The sequence below is a fragment of the Lissotriton vulgaris genome, chromosome 5, assembly GCF_964263255.1.
Source record: "Lissotriton vulgaris chromosome 5, aLisVul1.2, whole genome shotgun sequence".
NCBI lineage: Eukaryota > Metazoa > Chordata > Amphibia > Caudata > Salamandridae > Lissotriton > Lissotriton vulgaris.
In genome coordinates, this window is record NC_141693.1 from 1340216726 (window position 1) to 1340235877 (window position 19152).

The following is a 19152-nucleotide window of genomic DNA, read 5'->3' on the forward strand; positions in this document are numbered from 1 at the left end:
TTCAGTGTCCAGCACCTACTCTAATTAAATGTAGATTGGAGTTTGAATAGTAAATTTAATAGGTTCAGTGTCCAGCAGCAACCCTAATTAAATGTAGATTGGAGTTGGAATTGTAAATTATTTAGGTTTATTGTCCAGCACCTACCCTAAATAAATGTAGATTGGAGTTGGAATATTAAATTATTTAGGTTCAGTTTCCAGCACCTACCCTAATTAAATGTAGATTGGAGTTGGAATAGTAAATTAAATAGGTTCAGTGTCCAACACCTACCCTAGTTAAATGTAGATTGGAGTTGGAATACTAAATTACATAGGTTCAGTGTCCAGCACCTACCCTAATTAAATGTAGATTTGAGTTGGAATAGTAAATGTAATAGGTTCAGTGTCCAGCACCTACCCTAATTAAATGTAGATTGGAGTTGGAATAGTAAATTAAAGAAGTTCAGTGTCCAGCACCTACTCTAATTAAATGTAGATTGGACTAGGAATAGTAAATTTAATGGGTTAAGTGTCCAGCACCTACCCTAATTAACAGTAGATTGGAGTTGGAATAGTAAATTTAATAGGTTCAGTGTCCAGCACCTACCCTAATTAAATGTAGATTGGAGTTGGAATAGTAAATTATTTAGGTTCAGTGTCCAGCACCTACCCTAATTAACAGTAGATTGGAGTTGGAATAGTAAATTAAATGGGTTAAGTGTCCAGCACCTACCCTAATTAACAGTAGATTGGAGTTGGAATAGTAAATTTAATAGGTTCAGTGTCCAGCACCTACCCTAATTAAATGTAGATTGGAGTTGGAATAGTAAATTATTTAGGTTCAGTGTCCAGCACCTACCCTAATTAACAGTAGATTGGAGTTGGAATAGTAAATTAAATGGGTTCAGTGTCCAACACCTACCCTAAATAAATGTAGATTGGAGTTGGAATAGTAAATTTAAAAAGTTCAGTGTCCAGCACCTAACCTAATTAAATGTAGATTGGAGTTGGAATAGTAAATTATTTAGGTTCAGTGTCCAGCACCTACCTTAATTAAATGTAGATTGGAGTTGGAATGGTAAGTTAATTAGGTTCAGTGTCCAGCAGCAACCCTAATTAAATGTAGATTAGAGTTAGAATTGTAAATTATTTAGGTTCATTGTCCAGCACCTACCCTAATTAAATGTAGATTGTAGTTGGAATATTAAATTAATTAGGTTCAGTGTCCAGCACCTACCCTAATTAAATGTAGATTGGAGTTGGAATAGTAAATTAAATAGGTTCAGTGTCCAACACCTACCCTAATTAAATGTAGATTGGAGTTGGAATAGTAAATGTAATAGGTTCAGTGTCCAGCACCTACCCTAATTAAATGTAGACTGGAGTTAGAATAATAAATTATATAGGTTTAGTGTCCAGCACCTACCCTAATTAAATATAGATTGGAGTTGGAATTGTAAATTATTTAGGTTCAGTGTCCAGCACCTACTCTAATTAAATGTAGATTGGACTAGGAATAAGACATTTAATAGGTTAAGTGTCCAGCACCTACCCTAATTAACAGTAGATTGGAGTCGGAATAGTAACTTAAATGGGTTCAGTGTCCAACACCTACCCTAATTAAATGTAGATTGGAGTTGGAATAGTAAATTTAATAGGTTCAGTGTCCAGCACCTACTCTAATTAAATGTAGATTGGAGTTGGAATAGTAAATTAAATAGGTTCAGTGTCCAGCACCTACCCTAATTAAATGTAGATTGGAGTTGGAATAGTAAATTAAATAGGTTCAGTGTCCAACACCTACCCTAGTCAAATGTAGATTGGAGTTGGAATAGTAAATTATTTAGGGACAGTGTCCAGCACCTACCTTAATTAACACCTTGGCTGCAATGGGTTTTCCCGCTGGGTGCTGAACTCTTTGAGATCCCATTGTTCATGACAAAGCCAGCTCATCATAAGCACAGGGCAGGTAACACCCATGACGAGCTGGCTTTGTCATCAGCACTGAAGGGGTTAAATGTAGATTGGAGTTGGAATGGTAAATTAATTAGGTTCAGTGTCCAGCACCTACCCTAATTAAATGTAGATTGGAGTTGGAATAGTAAATTAAATAGGTTCAGTGTCCAACACCTACCCTAGTTAAATGTAGATTGGAGTTGCAATACTAAATTACATAGGATCAGTGTCCACCACCTACCCAAATTAAATGTAGATTGGAGTTGGAATAGTAAATTTAATAAGTTCAGCGTCCAGCAGCAACCCTAAATAAATGTAGATTGGAGTTGGAATTGTAAATTATTTAGGTACATTGTCCAGCACCTACCCTAATTAAATGTAGATTGGAGTTGGAATATCAAATTAATTAGGTTCAGTGTCCAGCACCTACCCTAATTAAATGTAGACTGGAGTTGGAATAGTAAATTAAATAGGTTCAGTGTCCAACACCTACCCTAATTAAATGTAGATTGGAGTTGAAATAGTAAATTAAATAGGTTCAGTGTCCAGCACCTACTCTAATTAAATGTAGATTGGACTAGGAATAGTAGATTTAATAGGTTAAGTGTCCAGCACCTACCCTAATTAACAGTAGATTGGAGTTGGAATAGTAAATTTAATAGGTTCAGTGTCCAGCACCTACCCTAATGAAATGTAGATTGGAGTTGGAATAGTAAATTATTTAGGTTCAGTGTCCAGCACCTACCCTAATTAACAGTAGATTGGAGTTGGAATAGTAAATTAAATGGGTTCAGTGTCCAACACCTACCCTAATTAAATGTAGATTGGAGTTGGAATAGTAAATTTAATAGGCTCAGTGTCCAGCACCTACCCTATGTAAATGTAGATTGGAGTTGGAATAGTAAATTATTTAGGTTCAGTGTCCAGCACCTACCTTAATTAAATGTAGATTGGAGTTGGAATAGTAAATTAAATAGGTTCAGTGTCCAACACCTACCCTAGTTAAATGTAGATTGGAGTTGGAATACCTAATTACATAGGTTCAGTGTCCAGCACCTACCCTAATTAAATGTAGATTGGAGTTGGAATTGTAAATTATTTAGGTTCATTGTCCAGCACCTACCCTAAATAAATGTAGAATCGAGTTGGAGTATTAAATTAATTAGGTTCAGTGTCCAGCACCTACCCTAATTAAATGTAGATTGGAGTTGGAATAGTAAATTTAATAGGTTCAGTGTCCAGCAGCAACCCTAATTAAATGTAGATTGGAGTTGGAATTGTAAATTATTTAGGTTTATTGTCCAGCACCTACCCTAATTAAATGTAGATTGGAGTTGGAATAGTAAATTAAATAGGTTCAGTGTCCAGCACCTACTCTAATTAAATGTAGATTGGACTAGGAATAGTAAATTTAATGGGTTAAGTGTCCAGCACCTACCCTAATTAAATGTAGATTGGAGTTGGAATAGTAAATTTAATAGGTTCAGTGTCCAGCACCTACCCTAATTAAATGTAGATTGGAGTTGGAATAGTAAATTATTTAGGTTCAGTGTCCAGCACCTACCCTAATTAACAGTAGATTAGAGGTGGAATAGTAAATTAAATTGGTTCAGTGTCCAACACCTACCCTCATTAAATGTAGATTGGAGTTGGAATAGTAAATTTAATAGGTTCAGTGTCCAGCAGCAACCCTAATTAAATGTAGATTGGAGTTGGAATTGTAAATTATTTAGGTTCATTGTCCAGCACCTACCCTAATTAAATGTAGATTGGAGATGGAATATCAAATTAATTAGGTTCAGTGCCCAGCACCTACCCTAATTAAATGTAGACTGGAGTTGGAATAGTAAATTAATTAGGTTCAGTGTCCAGCACCTACTCTAATTAAATGTAGATTGGAGTTGGAATAGTAAATTAAATAGGTTCAGTGTCCAACACCTACCCTAATTAAATGTAGATTGGAGTTGGAATAGTAAATGTAATAGGTTCAGTGTCCAGCACCTACCCTAATTAAATGTAGATTGGAGTTGGAATAGTAAATTAAATAGGTTCAGTGTCCAGCACCTACTCTAATTAAATGTAGATTGGACTAGGAATAGTAAATTTAATGGGTTAAGTGTCCAGCACCTACCCTAATTAACAGTAGATTGGAGTTGGAATAGTAAATTAAATGGGTTCAGTGTCCAACACCTACCCTAATTAAATGTAGATTGGAGTTGGAATAGTAAATTTAATAGGTTCAGTGTCCAGCACCTACCCTAATTAAATGTAGATTGGAGTTGGAATAGTAAATTATTTAGGTTCAGTGTCCAGCACCTACCCTAATTAACAGTAGATTGGAGTTGGAATAGTAAATTAAATGGGTTCAGTGTCCAACACCTACCCTAATTAAATGTAGATTGGAGTTAGAATATTAAATTAATTAGGTTCAGTGTCCAGCACCTACCCTAATTAAATGTAGATTGGAGTTGGAATAGTAAATTAAATAGGTTTAGTGTCCAACACCTACCCTAATTAAATGTAGATTGGAGTTGGAATAGTAAATTTAATAGGTTCAGTGTCCAGCACCTACCCTAATTAAATGTAGACTGGAGTTAGAATAATAAATTATATAGGTTTAGTGTCCGGCACCTACCCTAATTAAATATAGATTGGAGTTGGAATTGTAAATTATTTAGGTTCAGTGTCCAGCACCTACTCTAATTAAATGTAGATTGGACTAGGAATAGTACATTTAATAGGTTAAGTGTCCAGCACCTACCCTAATTAACAGTAGATTGGAGTTGGAATAGTAAATTAAATGGGTTCAGTGTCCAACACCTACCCTAATTAAATGTAGATTGGAGTTGGAATAGTAAATTTAATAGGTTCAGTGTCCAGCACCTACTCTAATTAAATGTAGATTGGAGATGGAATAGTAAATTAAATAGGTTCAGTGTCCAGCACCTACCCTAATTAAATGTAGATTGGAGTTGGAATAGTAAATTAAATAGGTTCAGTGTCCAACACCTACCCTAGTTAAATGTAGATTGGAGTTGGAATAGTAAATTATTTAGGTTCAGTTACCAGCACCTACCTTAATTAAATGTAGATTGGAGTTGGAATCGTAAATTAATTAGGTTCAGTGTCCAGCACCTACCCTAATTAAATGTCGATTGGAGTTGGAATAGTAAATTAAATAGGTTCAGTGTCCAACACCTACCCTAGTTAAATGTAGATTGGAGTTGGAATACTAAATTACATAGGATCAGTGTCCACCACCTACCCTAATTAAATGTAGATTGGAGTTGGAATAGTAAATTTAATAAGTTCAGTGTCCAGCAGCAACCCTAATTAAATGTAGATTGGAGTTGGAATTGTAAATTATTTAGGTTCATTGTCCAGCACCTACCCTAATTAAATGTAGATTGGAGTTGGAATATCAAATTAATTAGGTTCAGTGTCCAGCACCTACCCTAATTAAATGTAGACTGGAGTTGGAATAGTAAATTAATTAAGTTTAGTGTCCTGCACATACTCTAATTAAATGTAGATTGGAGTTGGAATAGTAAATTAAATAGGTTCAGTGTCCTACACCTACCCTAATTAAATGTAGATTGGAGTTGGAATAGTAAATTTAATAGGTTCAGTGTCCAGCACCTACCCTAATTAAATGTAGATTGGAGTTGAAATAGTAAATTAAATAGGCTCAGTGTCCAGCACCTACTCTAATTAAATGTAGATTGGACTAGGAATAGTAGATTTAATAGGTTAAGTATCCAGCACCTACCCTAATTAACAGTAGATTGGAGTTGGAATAGTAAATTACATAGGTTCAGTGTCCAGCACCTACCCTAATTAAATGTAGATTTGAGTTGGAATAGTAAATGTAATAGGTTCAGTGTCCAGCACCTACCCTAATTAAATGTAGATTGGAGTTGGAATAGTAAATTAAAGAAGTTCAGTGTCCAGCACCTACTCTAATTAAATGTAGATTGGACTAGGAATAGTAAATTTAATGGGTTAAGTGTCCAGCACCTACCCTAATTAACAGTAGATTGGAGTTGGAATAGTAAATTTAATAGGTTCAGTGTCCAGCACCTACCCTAATTAAATGTAGATTGGAGTTGGAATAGTAAATTATTTAGGTTCAGTGTCCAGCACCTACCCTAATTAACAGTAGATTGGAGTTGGAATAGTAAATTAAATGGGTTAAGTGTCCAGCACCTACCCTAATTAACAGTAGATTGGAGTTGGAATAGTAAATTTAATAGGTTCAGTGTCCAGCACCTACCCTAATTAAATGTAGATTGGAGTTGGAATAGTAAAATATTTAGGTTCAGTGTCCAGCACCTACCCTAATTAACAGTAGATTGGAGTTGGAATAGTAAATTAAATGGGTTCAGTGTCCAACACCTACCCTAAATAAATGTAGATTGGAGTTGGAATAGTAAATTTAAAAGGTTCAGTGTCCAGCACCTACCCTAATTAAATGTAGATTGGAGTTGGAATAGTAAATTATTTAGGTTCAGTGTCCAGCACCTACCTTAATTAAATGTAGATTGGAGTTGGAATGGTAAGTTAATTAGGTTCAGTGTCCAGCAGCAACCCTAATTAAATGTAGATTAGAGTTAGAATTGTAAATTATTTAGGTTCATTGTCCAGCACCTACCCTAATTAAATGTAGATTGTAGTTGGAATATTAAATTAATTAGGCTCAGTGTCCAGCACCTACCCTAATTAAATGTAGATTGGAGTTGGAATAGTAAATTAAATAGGTTCAGTGTCCAACACCTACCCTAATTAAATGTAGATTGGAGTTGGAATAGTAAATGTAATAGGTTCAGTGTCCAGCACCTACCCTAATTAAATGTAGACTGGAGTTAGAATAATAAATTATATAGGTTTAGTGTCCAACACCTACCCTAATTAACAGTAGATTGGAGTTGGAATAGTAAATTAAATGGGTTCAGTGTCCAACACCTACCCTAATTAAATGTAGATTGGAGTTGGAATACTAAATTTCATAGGTTCAGTGTCCAGCACCTACCCTAATTAAATGTAGATTGGAGTTGGAATAGTAAATTATTTAGGTTCAGTGTCCAGCACCTACCCTAATTAACAGTAGATTGGAGTTGGAATAGTAAATTAAATGGGTTTAGTGTCTAACACCTACCCTAATTAAATGTAGATTGGAGTTGGAATAGTAAATTTAATAGGTTCAGTGTCCAGCACCTACCCTAATTAAATGTAGATTGGAGTTGGAATGGTAAATTAATTAGGTTCAGTGTCCAGCACCTGCCCTAATTAAATGTAGATTGGAGTTGGAATAGTAAATTAAATAGGTTCAGTGTCCAACACCTACCCTAGTTAAATGTAGATTGGAGTTGGAATACTAAATTACATAGGATCAGTGTCCAGCACCTACCCTAATTAAATGTAGATTGGAGTTGGAATAGTAAATTATTTAGGTTCAGTGTCCATCATCTACCCTAAATAAATGTAGAATCGAGTTGGAATATTAAATTAATTAGGTTCAGTGTCCAGCACCTACTCTAATTAAATGTAGATTGGAGTTTGAATAGTAAATTTAATAGGTTCAGTGTCCAGCAGCAACCCTAATTAAATGTAGATTGGAGTTGGAATTGTAAATTATTTAGGTTTATTGTCCAGCACCTACCCTAAATAAATGTAGATTGGAGTTGGAATATTAAATTATTTAGGTTCAGTGTCCAGCACCTACCCTAATTAAATGTAGATTGGAGTTGGAATAGTAAATTAAATAGGTTCAGTGTCCAACACCTACCCTAGTTAAATGTAGATTGGAGTTGGAATACTAAATTACATAGGTTCAGTGTCCAGCACCTACCCTAATTAAATGTAGATTTGAGTTGGAATAGTAAATGTAATAGGTTCAGTGTCCAGCACCTACCCTAATTAAATGTAGATTGGAGTTGGAATAGTAAATTAAAGAAGTTCAGTGTCCAGCACCTACTCTAATTAAATGTAGATTGGACTAGGAATAGTAAATTTAATGGGTTAAGTGTCCAGCACCTACCCTAATTAACAGTAGATTGGAGTTGGAATAGTAAATTTAATAGGTTCAGTGTCCAGCACCTACCCTAATTAAATGTAGATTGGAGTTGGAATAGTAAATTATTTAGGTTCAGTGTCCAGCACCTACCCTAATTAACAGTAGATTGGAGTTGGAATAGTAAATTAAATGGGTTAAGTGTCCAGCACCTACCCTAATTAACAGTAGATTGGAGTTGGAATAGTAAATTTAATAGGTTCAGTGTCCAGCACCTACCCTAATTAAATGTAGATTGGAGTTGGAATAGTAAATTATTTAGGTTCAGTGTCCAGCACCTACCCTAATTAACAGTAGATTGGAGTTGGAATAGTAAATTAAATGGGTTCAGTGTCCAACACCTACCCTAAATAAATGTAGATTGGAGTTGGAATAGTAAATTTAAAAGGTTCAGTGTCCAGCACCTAACCTAATTAAATGTAGATTGGAGTTGGAATAGTAAATTATTTAGGTTCAGTGTCCAGCACCTACCTTAATTAAATGTAGATTGGAGTTGGAATGGTAAGTTAATTAGGTTCAGTGTCCAGCAGCAACCCTAATTAAATGTAGATTAGAGTTAGAATTGTAAATTATTTAGGTTCATTGTCCAGCACCTACCCTAATTAAATGTAGATTGTAGTTGGAATATTAAATTAATTAGGTTCAGTGTCCAGCACCTACCCTAATTAAATGTAGATTGGAGTTGGAATAGTAAATTAAATAGGTTCAGTGTCCAACACCTACCCTAATTAAATGTAGATTGGAGTTGGAATAGTAAATGTAATAGGTTCAGTGTCCAGCACCTACCCTAATTAAATGTAGACTGGAGTTAGAATAATAAATTATATAGGTTTAGTGTCCAGCACCTACCCTAATTAAATATAGATTGGAGTTGGAATTGTAAATTATTTAGGTTCAGTGTCCAGCACCTACTCTAATTAAATGTAGATTGGACTAGGAATAAGACATTTAATAGGTTAAGTGTCCAGCACCTACCCTAATTAACAGTAGATTGGAGTCGGAATAGTAACTTAAATGGGTTCAGTGTCCAACACCTACCCTAATTAAATGTAGATTGGAGTTGGAATAGTAAATTTAATAGGTTCAGTGTCCAGCACCTACTCTAATTAAATGTAGATTGGAGTTGGAATAGTAAATTAAATAGGTTCAGTGTCCAGCACCTACCCTAATTAAATGTAGATTGGAGTTGGAATAGTAAATTAAATAGGTTCAGTGTCCAACACCTACCCTAGTCAAATGTAGATTGGAGTTGGAATAGTAAATTATTTAGGGACAGTGTCCAGCACCTACCTTAATTAACACCTTGGCTGCAATGGGTTTTCCCGCTGGGTGCTGAACTCTTTGAGATCCCATTGTTCATGACAAAGCCAGCTCATCATAAGCACAGGGCAGGTAACACCCATGACGAGCTGGCTTTGTCATCAGCACTGAAGGGGTTAAATGTAGATTGGAGTTGGAATGGTAAATTAATTAGGTTCAGTGTCCAGCACCTACCCTAATTAAATGTAGATTGGAGTTGGAATAGTAAATTAAATAGGTTCAGTGTCCAACACCTACCCTAGTTAAATGTAGATTGGAGTTGCAATACTAAATTACATAGGATCAGTGTCCACCACCTACCCAAATTAAATGTAGATTGGAGTTGGAATAGTAAATTTAATAAGTTCAGCGTCCAGCAGCAACCCTAAATAAATGTAGATTGGAGTTGGAATTGTAAATTATTTAGGTACATTGTCCAGCACCTACCCTAATTAAATGTAGATTGGAGTTGGAATATCAAATTAATTAGGTTCAGTGTCCAGCACCTACCCTAATTAAATGTAGACTGGAGTTGGAATAGTAAATTAAATAGGTTCAGTGTCCAACACCTACCCTAATTAAATGTAGATTGGAGTTGAAATAGTAAATTAAATAGGTTCAGTGTCCAGCACCTACTCTAATTAAATGTAGATTGGACTAGGAATAGTAGATTTAATAGGTTAAGTGTCCAGCACCTACCCTAATTAACAGTAGATTGGAGTTGGAATAGTAAATTTAATAGGTTCAGTGTCCAGCACCTACCCTAATGAAATGTAGATTGGAGTTGGAATAGTAAATTATTTAGGTTCAGTGTCCAGCACCTACCCTAATTAACAGTAGATTGGAGTTGGAATAGTAAATTAAATGGGTTCAGTGTCCAACACCTACCCTAATTAAATGTAGATTGGAGTTGGAATAGTAAATTTAATAGGCTCAGTGTCCAGCACCTACCCTAATTAAATGTAGATTGGAGTTGGAATAGTAAATTATTTAGGTTCAGTGTCCAGCACCTACCTTAATTAAATGTAGATTGGAGTTGGAATAGTAAATTAAATAGGTTCAGTGTCCAACACCTACCCTAGTTAAATGTAGATTGGAGTTGGAATACCTAATTACATAGGTTCAGTGTCCAGCACCTACCCTAATTAAATGTAGATTGGAGTTGGAATTGTAAATTATTTAGGTTCATTGTCCAGCACCTACCCTAAATAAATGTAGAATCGAGTTGGAGTATTAAATTAATTAGGTTCAGTGTCCAGCACCTACCCTAATTAAATGTAGATTGGAGTTGGAATAGTAAATTTAATAGGTTCAGTGTCCAGCAGCAACCCTAATTAAATGTAGATTGGAGTTGGAATTGTAAATTATTTAGGTTTATTGTCCAGCACCTACCCTAATTAAATGTAGATTGGAGTTGGAATAGTAAATTAAATAGGTTCAGTGTCCAGCACCTACTCTAATTAAATGTAGATTGGACTAGGAATAGTAAATTTAATGGGTTAAGTGTCCAGCACCTACCCTAATTAACAGTAGATTGGAGTTGGAATAGTAAATTAAATGGGTTCAGTGTCCAACACCTACCCTAATTAAATGTAGATTGGAGTTGGAATAGTAAATTTAATAGGTTCAGTGTCCAGCACCTACCCTAATTAAATGTAGATTGGAGTTGGAATAGTAAATTATTTAGGTTCAGTGTCCAGCACCTACCCTAATTAACAGTAGATTAGAGGTGGAATAGTAAATTAAATTGGTTCAGTGTCCAACACCTACCCTCATTAAATGTAGATTGGAGTTGGAATAGTAAATTTAATAGGTTCAGTGTCCAGCAGCAACCCTAATTAAATGTAGATTGGAGTTGGAATTGTAAATTATTTAGGTTCATTGTCCAGCACCTACCCTAATTAAATGTAGATTGGAGATGGAATATCAAATTAATTAGGTTCAGTGCCCAGCACCTACCCTAATTAAATGTAGACTGGAGTTGGAATAGTAAATTAATTAGGTTCAGTGTCCAGCACCTACTCTAATTAAATGTAGATTGGAGTTGGAATAGTAAATTAAATAGGTTCAGTGTCCAACACCTACCCTAATTAAATGTAGATTGGAGTTGGAATAGTAAATGTAATAGGTTCAGTGTCCAGCACCTACCCTAATTAAATGTAGATTGGAGTTGGAATAGTAAATTAAATAGGTTCAGTGTCCAGCACCTACTCTAATTAAATGTAGATTGGACTAGGAATAGTAAATTTAATGGGTTAAGTGTCCAGCACCTACCCTAATTAACAGTAGATTGGAGTTGGAATAGTAAATTAAATGGGTTCAGTGTCCAACACCTACCCTAATTAAATGTAGATTGGAGTTGGAATAGTAAATTTAATAGGTTCAGTGTCCAGCACCTACCCTAATTAAATGTAGATTGGAGTTGGAATAGTAAATTATTTAGGTTCAGTGTCCAGCACCTACCCTAATTAACAGTAGATTGGAGTTGGAATAGTAAATTAAATGGGTTCAGTGTCCAACACCTACCCTAATTAAATGTAGATTGGAGTTAGAATATTAAATTAATTAGGTTCAGTGTCCAGCACCTACCCTAATTAAATGTAGATTGGAGTTGGAATAGTAAATTAAATAGGTTTAGTGTCCAACACCTACCCTAATTAAATGTAGATTGGAGTTGGAATAGTAAATTTAATAGGTTCAGTGTCCAGCACCTACCCTAATTAAATGTAGACTGGAGTTAGAATAATAAATTATATAGGTTTAGTGTCCAGCACCTACCCTAATTAAATATAGATTGGAGTTGGAATTGTAAATTATTTAGGTTCAGTGTCCAGCACCTACTCTAATTAAATGTAGATTGGACTAGGAATAGTACATTTAATAGGTTAAGTGTCCAGCACCTACCCTAATTAACAGTAGATTGGAGTTGGAATAGTAAATTAAATGGGTTCAGTGTCCAACACCTACCCTAATTAAATGTAGATTGGAGTTGGAATAGTAAATTTAATAGGTTCAGTGTCCAGCACCTACTCTAATTAAATGTAGATTGGAGATGGAATAGTAAATTAAATAGGTTCAGTGTCCAGCACCTACCCTAATTAAATGTAGATTGGAGTTGGAATAGTAAATTAAATAGGTTCAGTGTCCAACACCTACCCTAGTTAAATGTAGATTGGAGTTGGAATAGTAAATTATTTAGGTTCAGTTACCAGCACCTACCTTAATTAAATGTAGATTGGAGTTGGAATCGTAAATTAATTAGGTTCAGTGTCCAGCACCTACCCTAATTAAATGTCGATTGGAGTTGGAATAGTAAATTAAATAGGTTCAGTGTCCAACACCTACCCTAGTTAAATGTAGATTGGAGTTGGAATACTAAATTACATAGGATCAGTGTCCACCACCTACCCTAATTAAATGTAGATTGGAGTTGGAATAGTAAATTTAATAAGTTCAGTGTCCAGCAGCAACCCTAATTAAATGTAGATTGGAGTTGGAATTGTAAATTATTTAGGTTCATTGTCCAGCACCTACCCTAATTAAATGTAGATTGGAGTTGGAATATCAAATTAATTAGGTTCAGTGTCCAGCACCTACCCTAATTAAATGTAGACTGGAGTTGGAATAGTAAATTAATTAGGTTTAGTGTCCTGCACATACTCTAATTAAATGTAGATTGGAGTTGGAATAGTAAATTAAATAGGTTCAGTGTCCTACACCTACCCTAATTAAATGTAGATTGGAGTTGGAATAGTAAATTTAATAGGTTCAGTGTCCAGCACCTACCCTAATTAAATGTAGATTGGAGTTGAAATAGTAAATTAAATAGGCTCAGTGTCCAGCACCTACTCTAATTAAATGTAGATTGGACTAGGAATAGTAGATTTAATAGGTTAAGTATCCAGCACCTACCCTAATTAACAGTAGATTGGAGTTGGAATAGTAAATTAAATGGGTTCAGTGTCCAACGCCTACCCTAATTAAATGTAGATTGGAGTTGGAATAGTAAATGTAATAGGTTCAGTGTCCAGCACCTACCCTAATTAAATGTAGATTGGAGTTGGAATGGTAAATTAATTAGGTTCAGTGTCCAGCACCTACCCTAATTAAATGTAGATTGGAGTTGGAATAGTAAATTAAATAGGTTCAGTGTCCAACACCTACCCTAGTTAAATGTAGATTGGAGTTGGAATACTAACCTAACTTACTATCATGGTAAATAGCAATTCCTTGCATGCTATTTTCTCACACTGCGTTTTAATCATACCACCTTGATGGTCAGACCCAATAAAGTTCTCTATATGACATCAAGTTAGGTATTTTTAGCACACTTGGATTACAATTCATCCTTTTTTCTCATTTTTTTCACAATGTTCTGAGCACTGCAACTTAAGCCCCCCTTTTTCAACCTGCACTTGGTCATCTCTAATGGTTGAGGGTCAACAAAGTGGTCCAAGTTCTGCTAGCCTCAGGTGTTCCTGAGGAAGGGCATACTGGACACCACAATTTTCAACCAACCACCCAGATGACGATGCTCCGCTAATGAGCGGGCTGATGGGTACTTTTCTGAGCACTTAGTAGGGTGTCTTTGTAAGCATTTCTTCTCCTGTTCTTCACATCCTTATCATTTAGGATTGTCACACTCTGTACATTAACCTTGTGGTTTTGTCTTACAGATTGAACACTACTTAGGTTCCTGTATTCAGACTTCTGGTATCTCTCGTGTTATTCATTGTTAAGTTGGGGGACAAGGTACCAACAGGTCTTTAAACATTACTCCCCTCAGGCCCCCTTTTTCACTTTCTGTTATTTGAATGTAAGGACAGACAGACAGAGTCATCTGGAGCCGGGCGAGACCAAGTGCGATGGCACATTCCACAGGGTCCTCCGAGGAGGGACTCGCCCAGATCCCCAGAAGAATGTCGTACAACAGTGCACTAAACGGCAGCAAGTGCAGGGCATCCGTGTTTTCCTTGAGGAGCAGATCAAACAAGGGATTGGAAGGTAGAGACAAAGAGGGAGAGGCTGGAACAGTAAAATGTCAAGAGCTTTGCGAACAACTCATGCAAACACTGCACTAGCCTCCGTGGCCATTCTATGTGGCGACAGCAGATCATAATTAGGGGAAATTGCTGGCTAACAGGCACACCAAAAGCCAAAGGCTCTGAAGCCTGAGGATGCCCAAGTGTCTGCAGATGCTCCACATCAACTTGTTCAGAGTAACGACTAAGCAACACTGGGGGGAGATTAATCCTCAGGGGCCTCATCCACCATTAGCAAAGGAGGATTAAAGGTCATCTCAGGCGTTGAACAACATCAAGACGGCATTCCATTGAAGTCGACAAACGCCAAAGGAGACTCCGATGACCGGCATTGGGCCGGCATTGACCCGACATCCACGCAATGGGAGACTGCGGAGTTAGACGGCGTTGACTCAGGACATGTCCCCTGCTGCAGCCGCATAAGACGACATCGCAGGGAGCCCCATTGTAGGTAAACTGTGGCCTGACGTGTGAATGGGAAGCCCCACTGGGCCGACTTCTGATGTTGCAGCGACTTTGAGACCGGAGTCAGGGTACTTGATGGGCGACGGGATGGACTTATAAGGCTCCACTGACGTCATATCTGTGGACGACGTCATCCGCTGGCGCGCAGAGGTACTGTTAAAAAATCTCTGGATCCAGACTGGCACCTGGAGGATAGTCTAAGTTAAGGGATATATGGAGAGAGGGAGTATTGGGCACAATTCGAACCTGCCACCAGCGCTCCCAATCCACTTGGATGCTCGGGGATCCATCCAGTGCTTAATTTGTAAAAAAAAAACAAATGTGCCAGGGCCCTTGTCAGGAGGCCTCTGCAGCTCGCACCACCCATAGCACCTGCCAACACTGCCAATGACGGTACCTACACAACTACTAACCATTACATTGCTACAACTAAGGCAATTCAGACTGTTACAAGCCCCCAAAGCTCAAAGGATGGTATGGGCAACATGCATTAGTTCTTTTCAATTGTTTACCAACTGTTGTTCTACTCATCTCTAAATAACACAAATAGCTGGCGCTGTCACAAGTGCTGATGTTGACAACTAAGTGCCGAGCACTGGAAACCACAGGTTCAAATTAGGCACTGGATCCATCCCATCTCTCCCCTGAGCTAGGCACCCACTTTGGAACAGAAGAGTCCTCCCAAGTCCTGCAGGGAGAAGAACTGCCAATGCCAGGCAAAGACTTCTGCAGGACAGGAAACAAAACAAGACGTGCTGGGAGAATGCTACTGCGTTGTTGTGTCAAGATAAGGGTGAGTGGGAGGGGTCAGGTAGCATTTCCTGGTTTGTTTCCTGTCCAGGGATTGGGTGACACTCCTCATGACTTAATGACTGGGTCAGGGATGAGGGACGTAGAGGTAATGGCTGCTACAGTTTTTCTACCCAACACCAAATTCCAAAATGTAACTTTGACTGTTCGACCTCGCCACCACTTGTTACATAAAGCCTAAAAAGGTGATACTTCACATTTCATGTGAAGTAGTGTGGCTCACTGGTTAGAGGCGGCAGACCCGAGAGCAGAGGACGGCCCGGGACCAGGGTTCGATCCCGGCGCGACAGGTTTCTGGACCAGGGTCAGCGGACTCGATAATTCTCTCGCCTCGGTGCCCACTCTGATCAGCGATCACACTCGGCAACTCTGGGCATTAGCTTGCCTCATCTTCACTAACGGCCCCACCAGACCGCCGGGGATGCCTGGTCTCACCCTGGAGATACCCATTAAGGGACCATCTCTCAGGGAAGCCAGGAAGGGTTTCGCAGCGGTCGAAGCGCCTTGGGACCCTCCGGGTAAGTAGTGCGCTATATAAATGCCTATACATACATTCTCAGCATTGTCTTCGTCTCTGCATTTCCAGCATCAGCAGCAATACTTGATATAAAGGTTGCTCCCCTTTAGTTGCCCAGGCTCCTGGGAAGGGGGCTGACAGGCAGGTCACAAGTCGGGGGCACACGCCAATACACGGTGTCCACCCACTATTTTCAGGGTGTGGACGCTGTCCACCCTGCCAAAAAGTTGGGCCCCACAGAAGTATGCTGAACTGTCCCAGAGTAATCTTCAAACACCGGGACACGTTCAGCAGCGCCTGTTGGTCGTCTGATTTCCATTCCCAGCTGCAACGTGCAGGAGACACGGGGCCATCAGACCTCCTTTTGTTAGAATATCCTGGCTGGAGGTGGCCTGGAACCTCGCACTTAAATGTAATTGCAACAAAGGGGAAACAAAGGCTCACAGCTTGCTATCTCCTGCTATCTCTTCGCAGGTACTTAAGAGAGGCAGCTTTTGACTTTATTCAGTCCCTGGATATAAGAGATGTATGCACTGTAAGAATGTCAGAAGTGTTAGTCTGTCCCAGTATTTACACAAACAACAATTTCAATAGCACTGTGTTATTTCTTTTATAGAGTTACGCAACCAAGTGCAGGGTGTCGGAGCTCTTTACGAAACATGCACATTATACATTGAAAATAAATCATGTAAGTGTTTCAATCAATGTACAAGACGAGAGACATGAGACATGGTTACAAGGTGTAGGAGTCACATGTCCATATCTCAGTATGCTGTATCGGAAGGATTACAATTAATGAACTGCAGGTAAAAAAAGGATACCGGTGTTAAAAGCAGTAACCCAATTACTTATCTATATAAAATAAAAGTCTGTAATCTGCATGTTAAACGATGTGCTTAGCAGGAGACACATTAACTTCAATACTTCTTTGATTAAAAACTGGGACTTCACAAAACACAGATCTCTCCCTCAAATGTGTTAACCTTAAGATTTATCTCGCCATTACTACAATTCCCTGAGATTTACAGGGCACCTTAGTAGCAGATGCCTTACCCAATCAAATATTTTAAAATGCAGACTTTGCAACCAATTAAGCAGAACAGTTCTACTGCCATGCTTTGCCTTGTTGCCAATATCTTTGTGGCAGGATTTAAAAAAAAAAAATGCATAAATTGAGACCCAGAATTTGCGTCAGAATTGCACCACTTTTTTGGTAAAACCCCAACGCAAAATCGAATTTGTTAAATCTCATAAAGCGCTTATATGCACTCATTATATACCTGATAAACATATGTGTGACGTTTTAATATCTGACGTCACTTCTTGTTATGTCACTTCCTGTGATGTCATGCAGCGTCACACATCGTGACATCATGCGCTGTGATGGCCTTATGGCCCGCTTCATGCTTTCACTTGCATACTGGCTAACTTGGTTAGTCCCCCAACTTTTTTTAGGACTTGTGCCTTGCTGTCAGGTGTAAGCATGACTTCAAGACAAAAGATTTAACAAAAGTGCAAGAATGGTTCAGAGAAATATTGAGCAATGTTGTCGGACCCAGTGTCTGAGCATGCAGAAAAAAAGAGCCACGTTAGTTTTTTATTACTAGTTGTGCTTACGCAGCCAGGCCCCAGAAAAAGGTTTTGGTGCCACCTATAACGTATTTATCTACCCCAACTGGAAACATTTCCAGATATCCTCTGACACCGGCGAAATTTCTAAGCTAAAGTACTTTATAAGAGAGGTGTTCATTACAATAGTTTCAACTCTTTGGGTATTTATTCAATGCAAAGCTTTAGGTTTACCTTTTTTGGCGTTGTTGTAAAGGATTGAGCAGTTTCAGGGCACTTGACATACAGCTTTTTGGAAATATCTTCTTCTGAAACCATGCTCTTAAAGAAACACATGAAATATATTTTAGAAGCCATTTTACAGGCCTTACTTCAGCTGTTAGTGTTCAACAGAATTTTTAGAAATCCTAAAAGACCTTCTGCCTTTGTCACATGCCTGCCATTTCTATGAGACTTATGCGTTATACTCGGTCAGGTAGTAAAGAAAAGGGATTCATGTCAAAGCATTACAAGCAGCATATAGATAATTGTGAATTAAAAGTGAATAATTCCAGAGGGGCACCGGTTTATTTCAAAGATATTTGTAATCAGAATTACCATATTTAAAACCTTCAATTGTTAAAAAGGCATGTTTGAGCAACAAAGATAGTAGTCACTTTGCAAACAACAACATTGCTTAATGATTAATTGGGAAACAATAGACCGGAAAAAAGTCAAAGTGTCCTGCAAAAGATAGGTAAAATTAAGTTTAAATAGAAATCTACACTTGAGTGTCAGCAAGGACCTTGGATTGGATCATATTTTGTTTTTATAAAGTTTTTAAACATCAGCACAATTATGCATCTTTAACAAGTCAGCGTGTTTCCAAAATTAAAGAATAAATTAGTACAATATCAACAGCAGTATCTGCATTCAAATATTGATCTATAAGTTATGGTAACATACCTTATTTAATTAGGAAGCTTGCAGAGTCCCTTGTTAGTCTGAGAAGCATGTGCATACTACAAAAAGCAAAAGTAACTTTTTTCTGCAACCATCTCTACAGGAAGTGATTTCACTGAATTTCCAGCATGCACCTCTACAAGAAGTGCCTTCATTGCATTTGCCAGCCTTCACCTCTTCTGAAAGTAAGAAATAAGTTACTTACCAGTAACTGTAGTTCTCCAGTATTGGAAGCTTTCATCGATTCACATGCTTGAATCATTCTCTGTCGTCATGATGGGAGTCCCCAGTACATTAAATAGTAGTAGAGATAAATTAGACTGATAGGAATAGACTAGAACAGGCCTAGGCCTCACAGTTTATTAACCTATCATAGTCATTATTAAAAAAGAGACCATCGTTTTGCCTTATCCAATCAGCATAGACCACCCTCTAGAACAGCCCTTGGAGAAGCTCAGAACCTCAGATTTTCGAGCACTTGTGCTATCATTCATATAGAGAAA

General features: G+C 37.7%; 1 protein-coding gene across 1 annotated transcript in view; it reads right to left on the reverse strand.

Annotated features, from left to right (window-relative positions):
* The window catches only part of SYCP1 (synaptonemal complex protein 1), a 5090281-nt gene that overhangs the window by 188880 nt on the left and 4882249 nt on the right, over positions 1-19152 (reverse strand). Inside the window, exon 39 of the mRNA XM_086919665.1 lies at positions 17942-18028. Coding sequence (XP_086775791.1) covers positions 17942-18028 — 87 coding nt within the window. The remainder of the gene's footprint in view (positions 1-17941; positions 18029-19152) is intronic.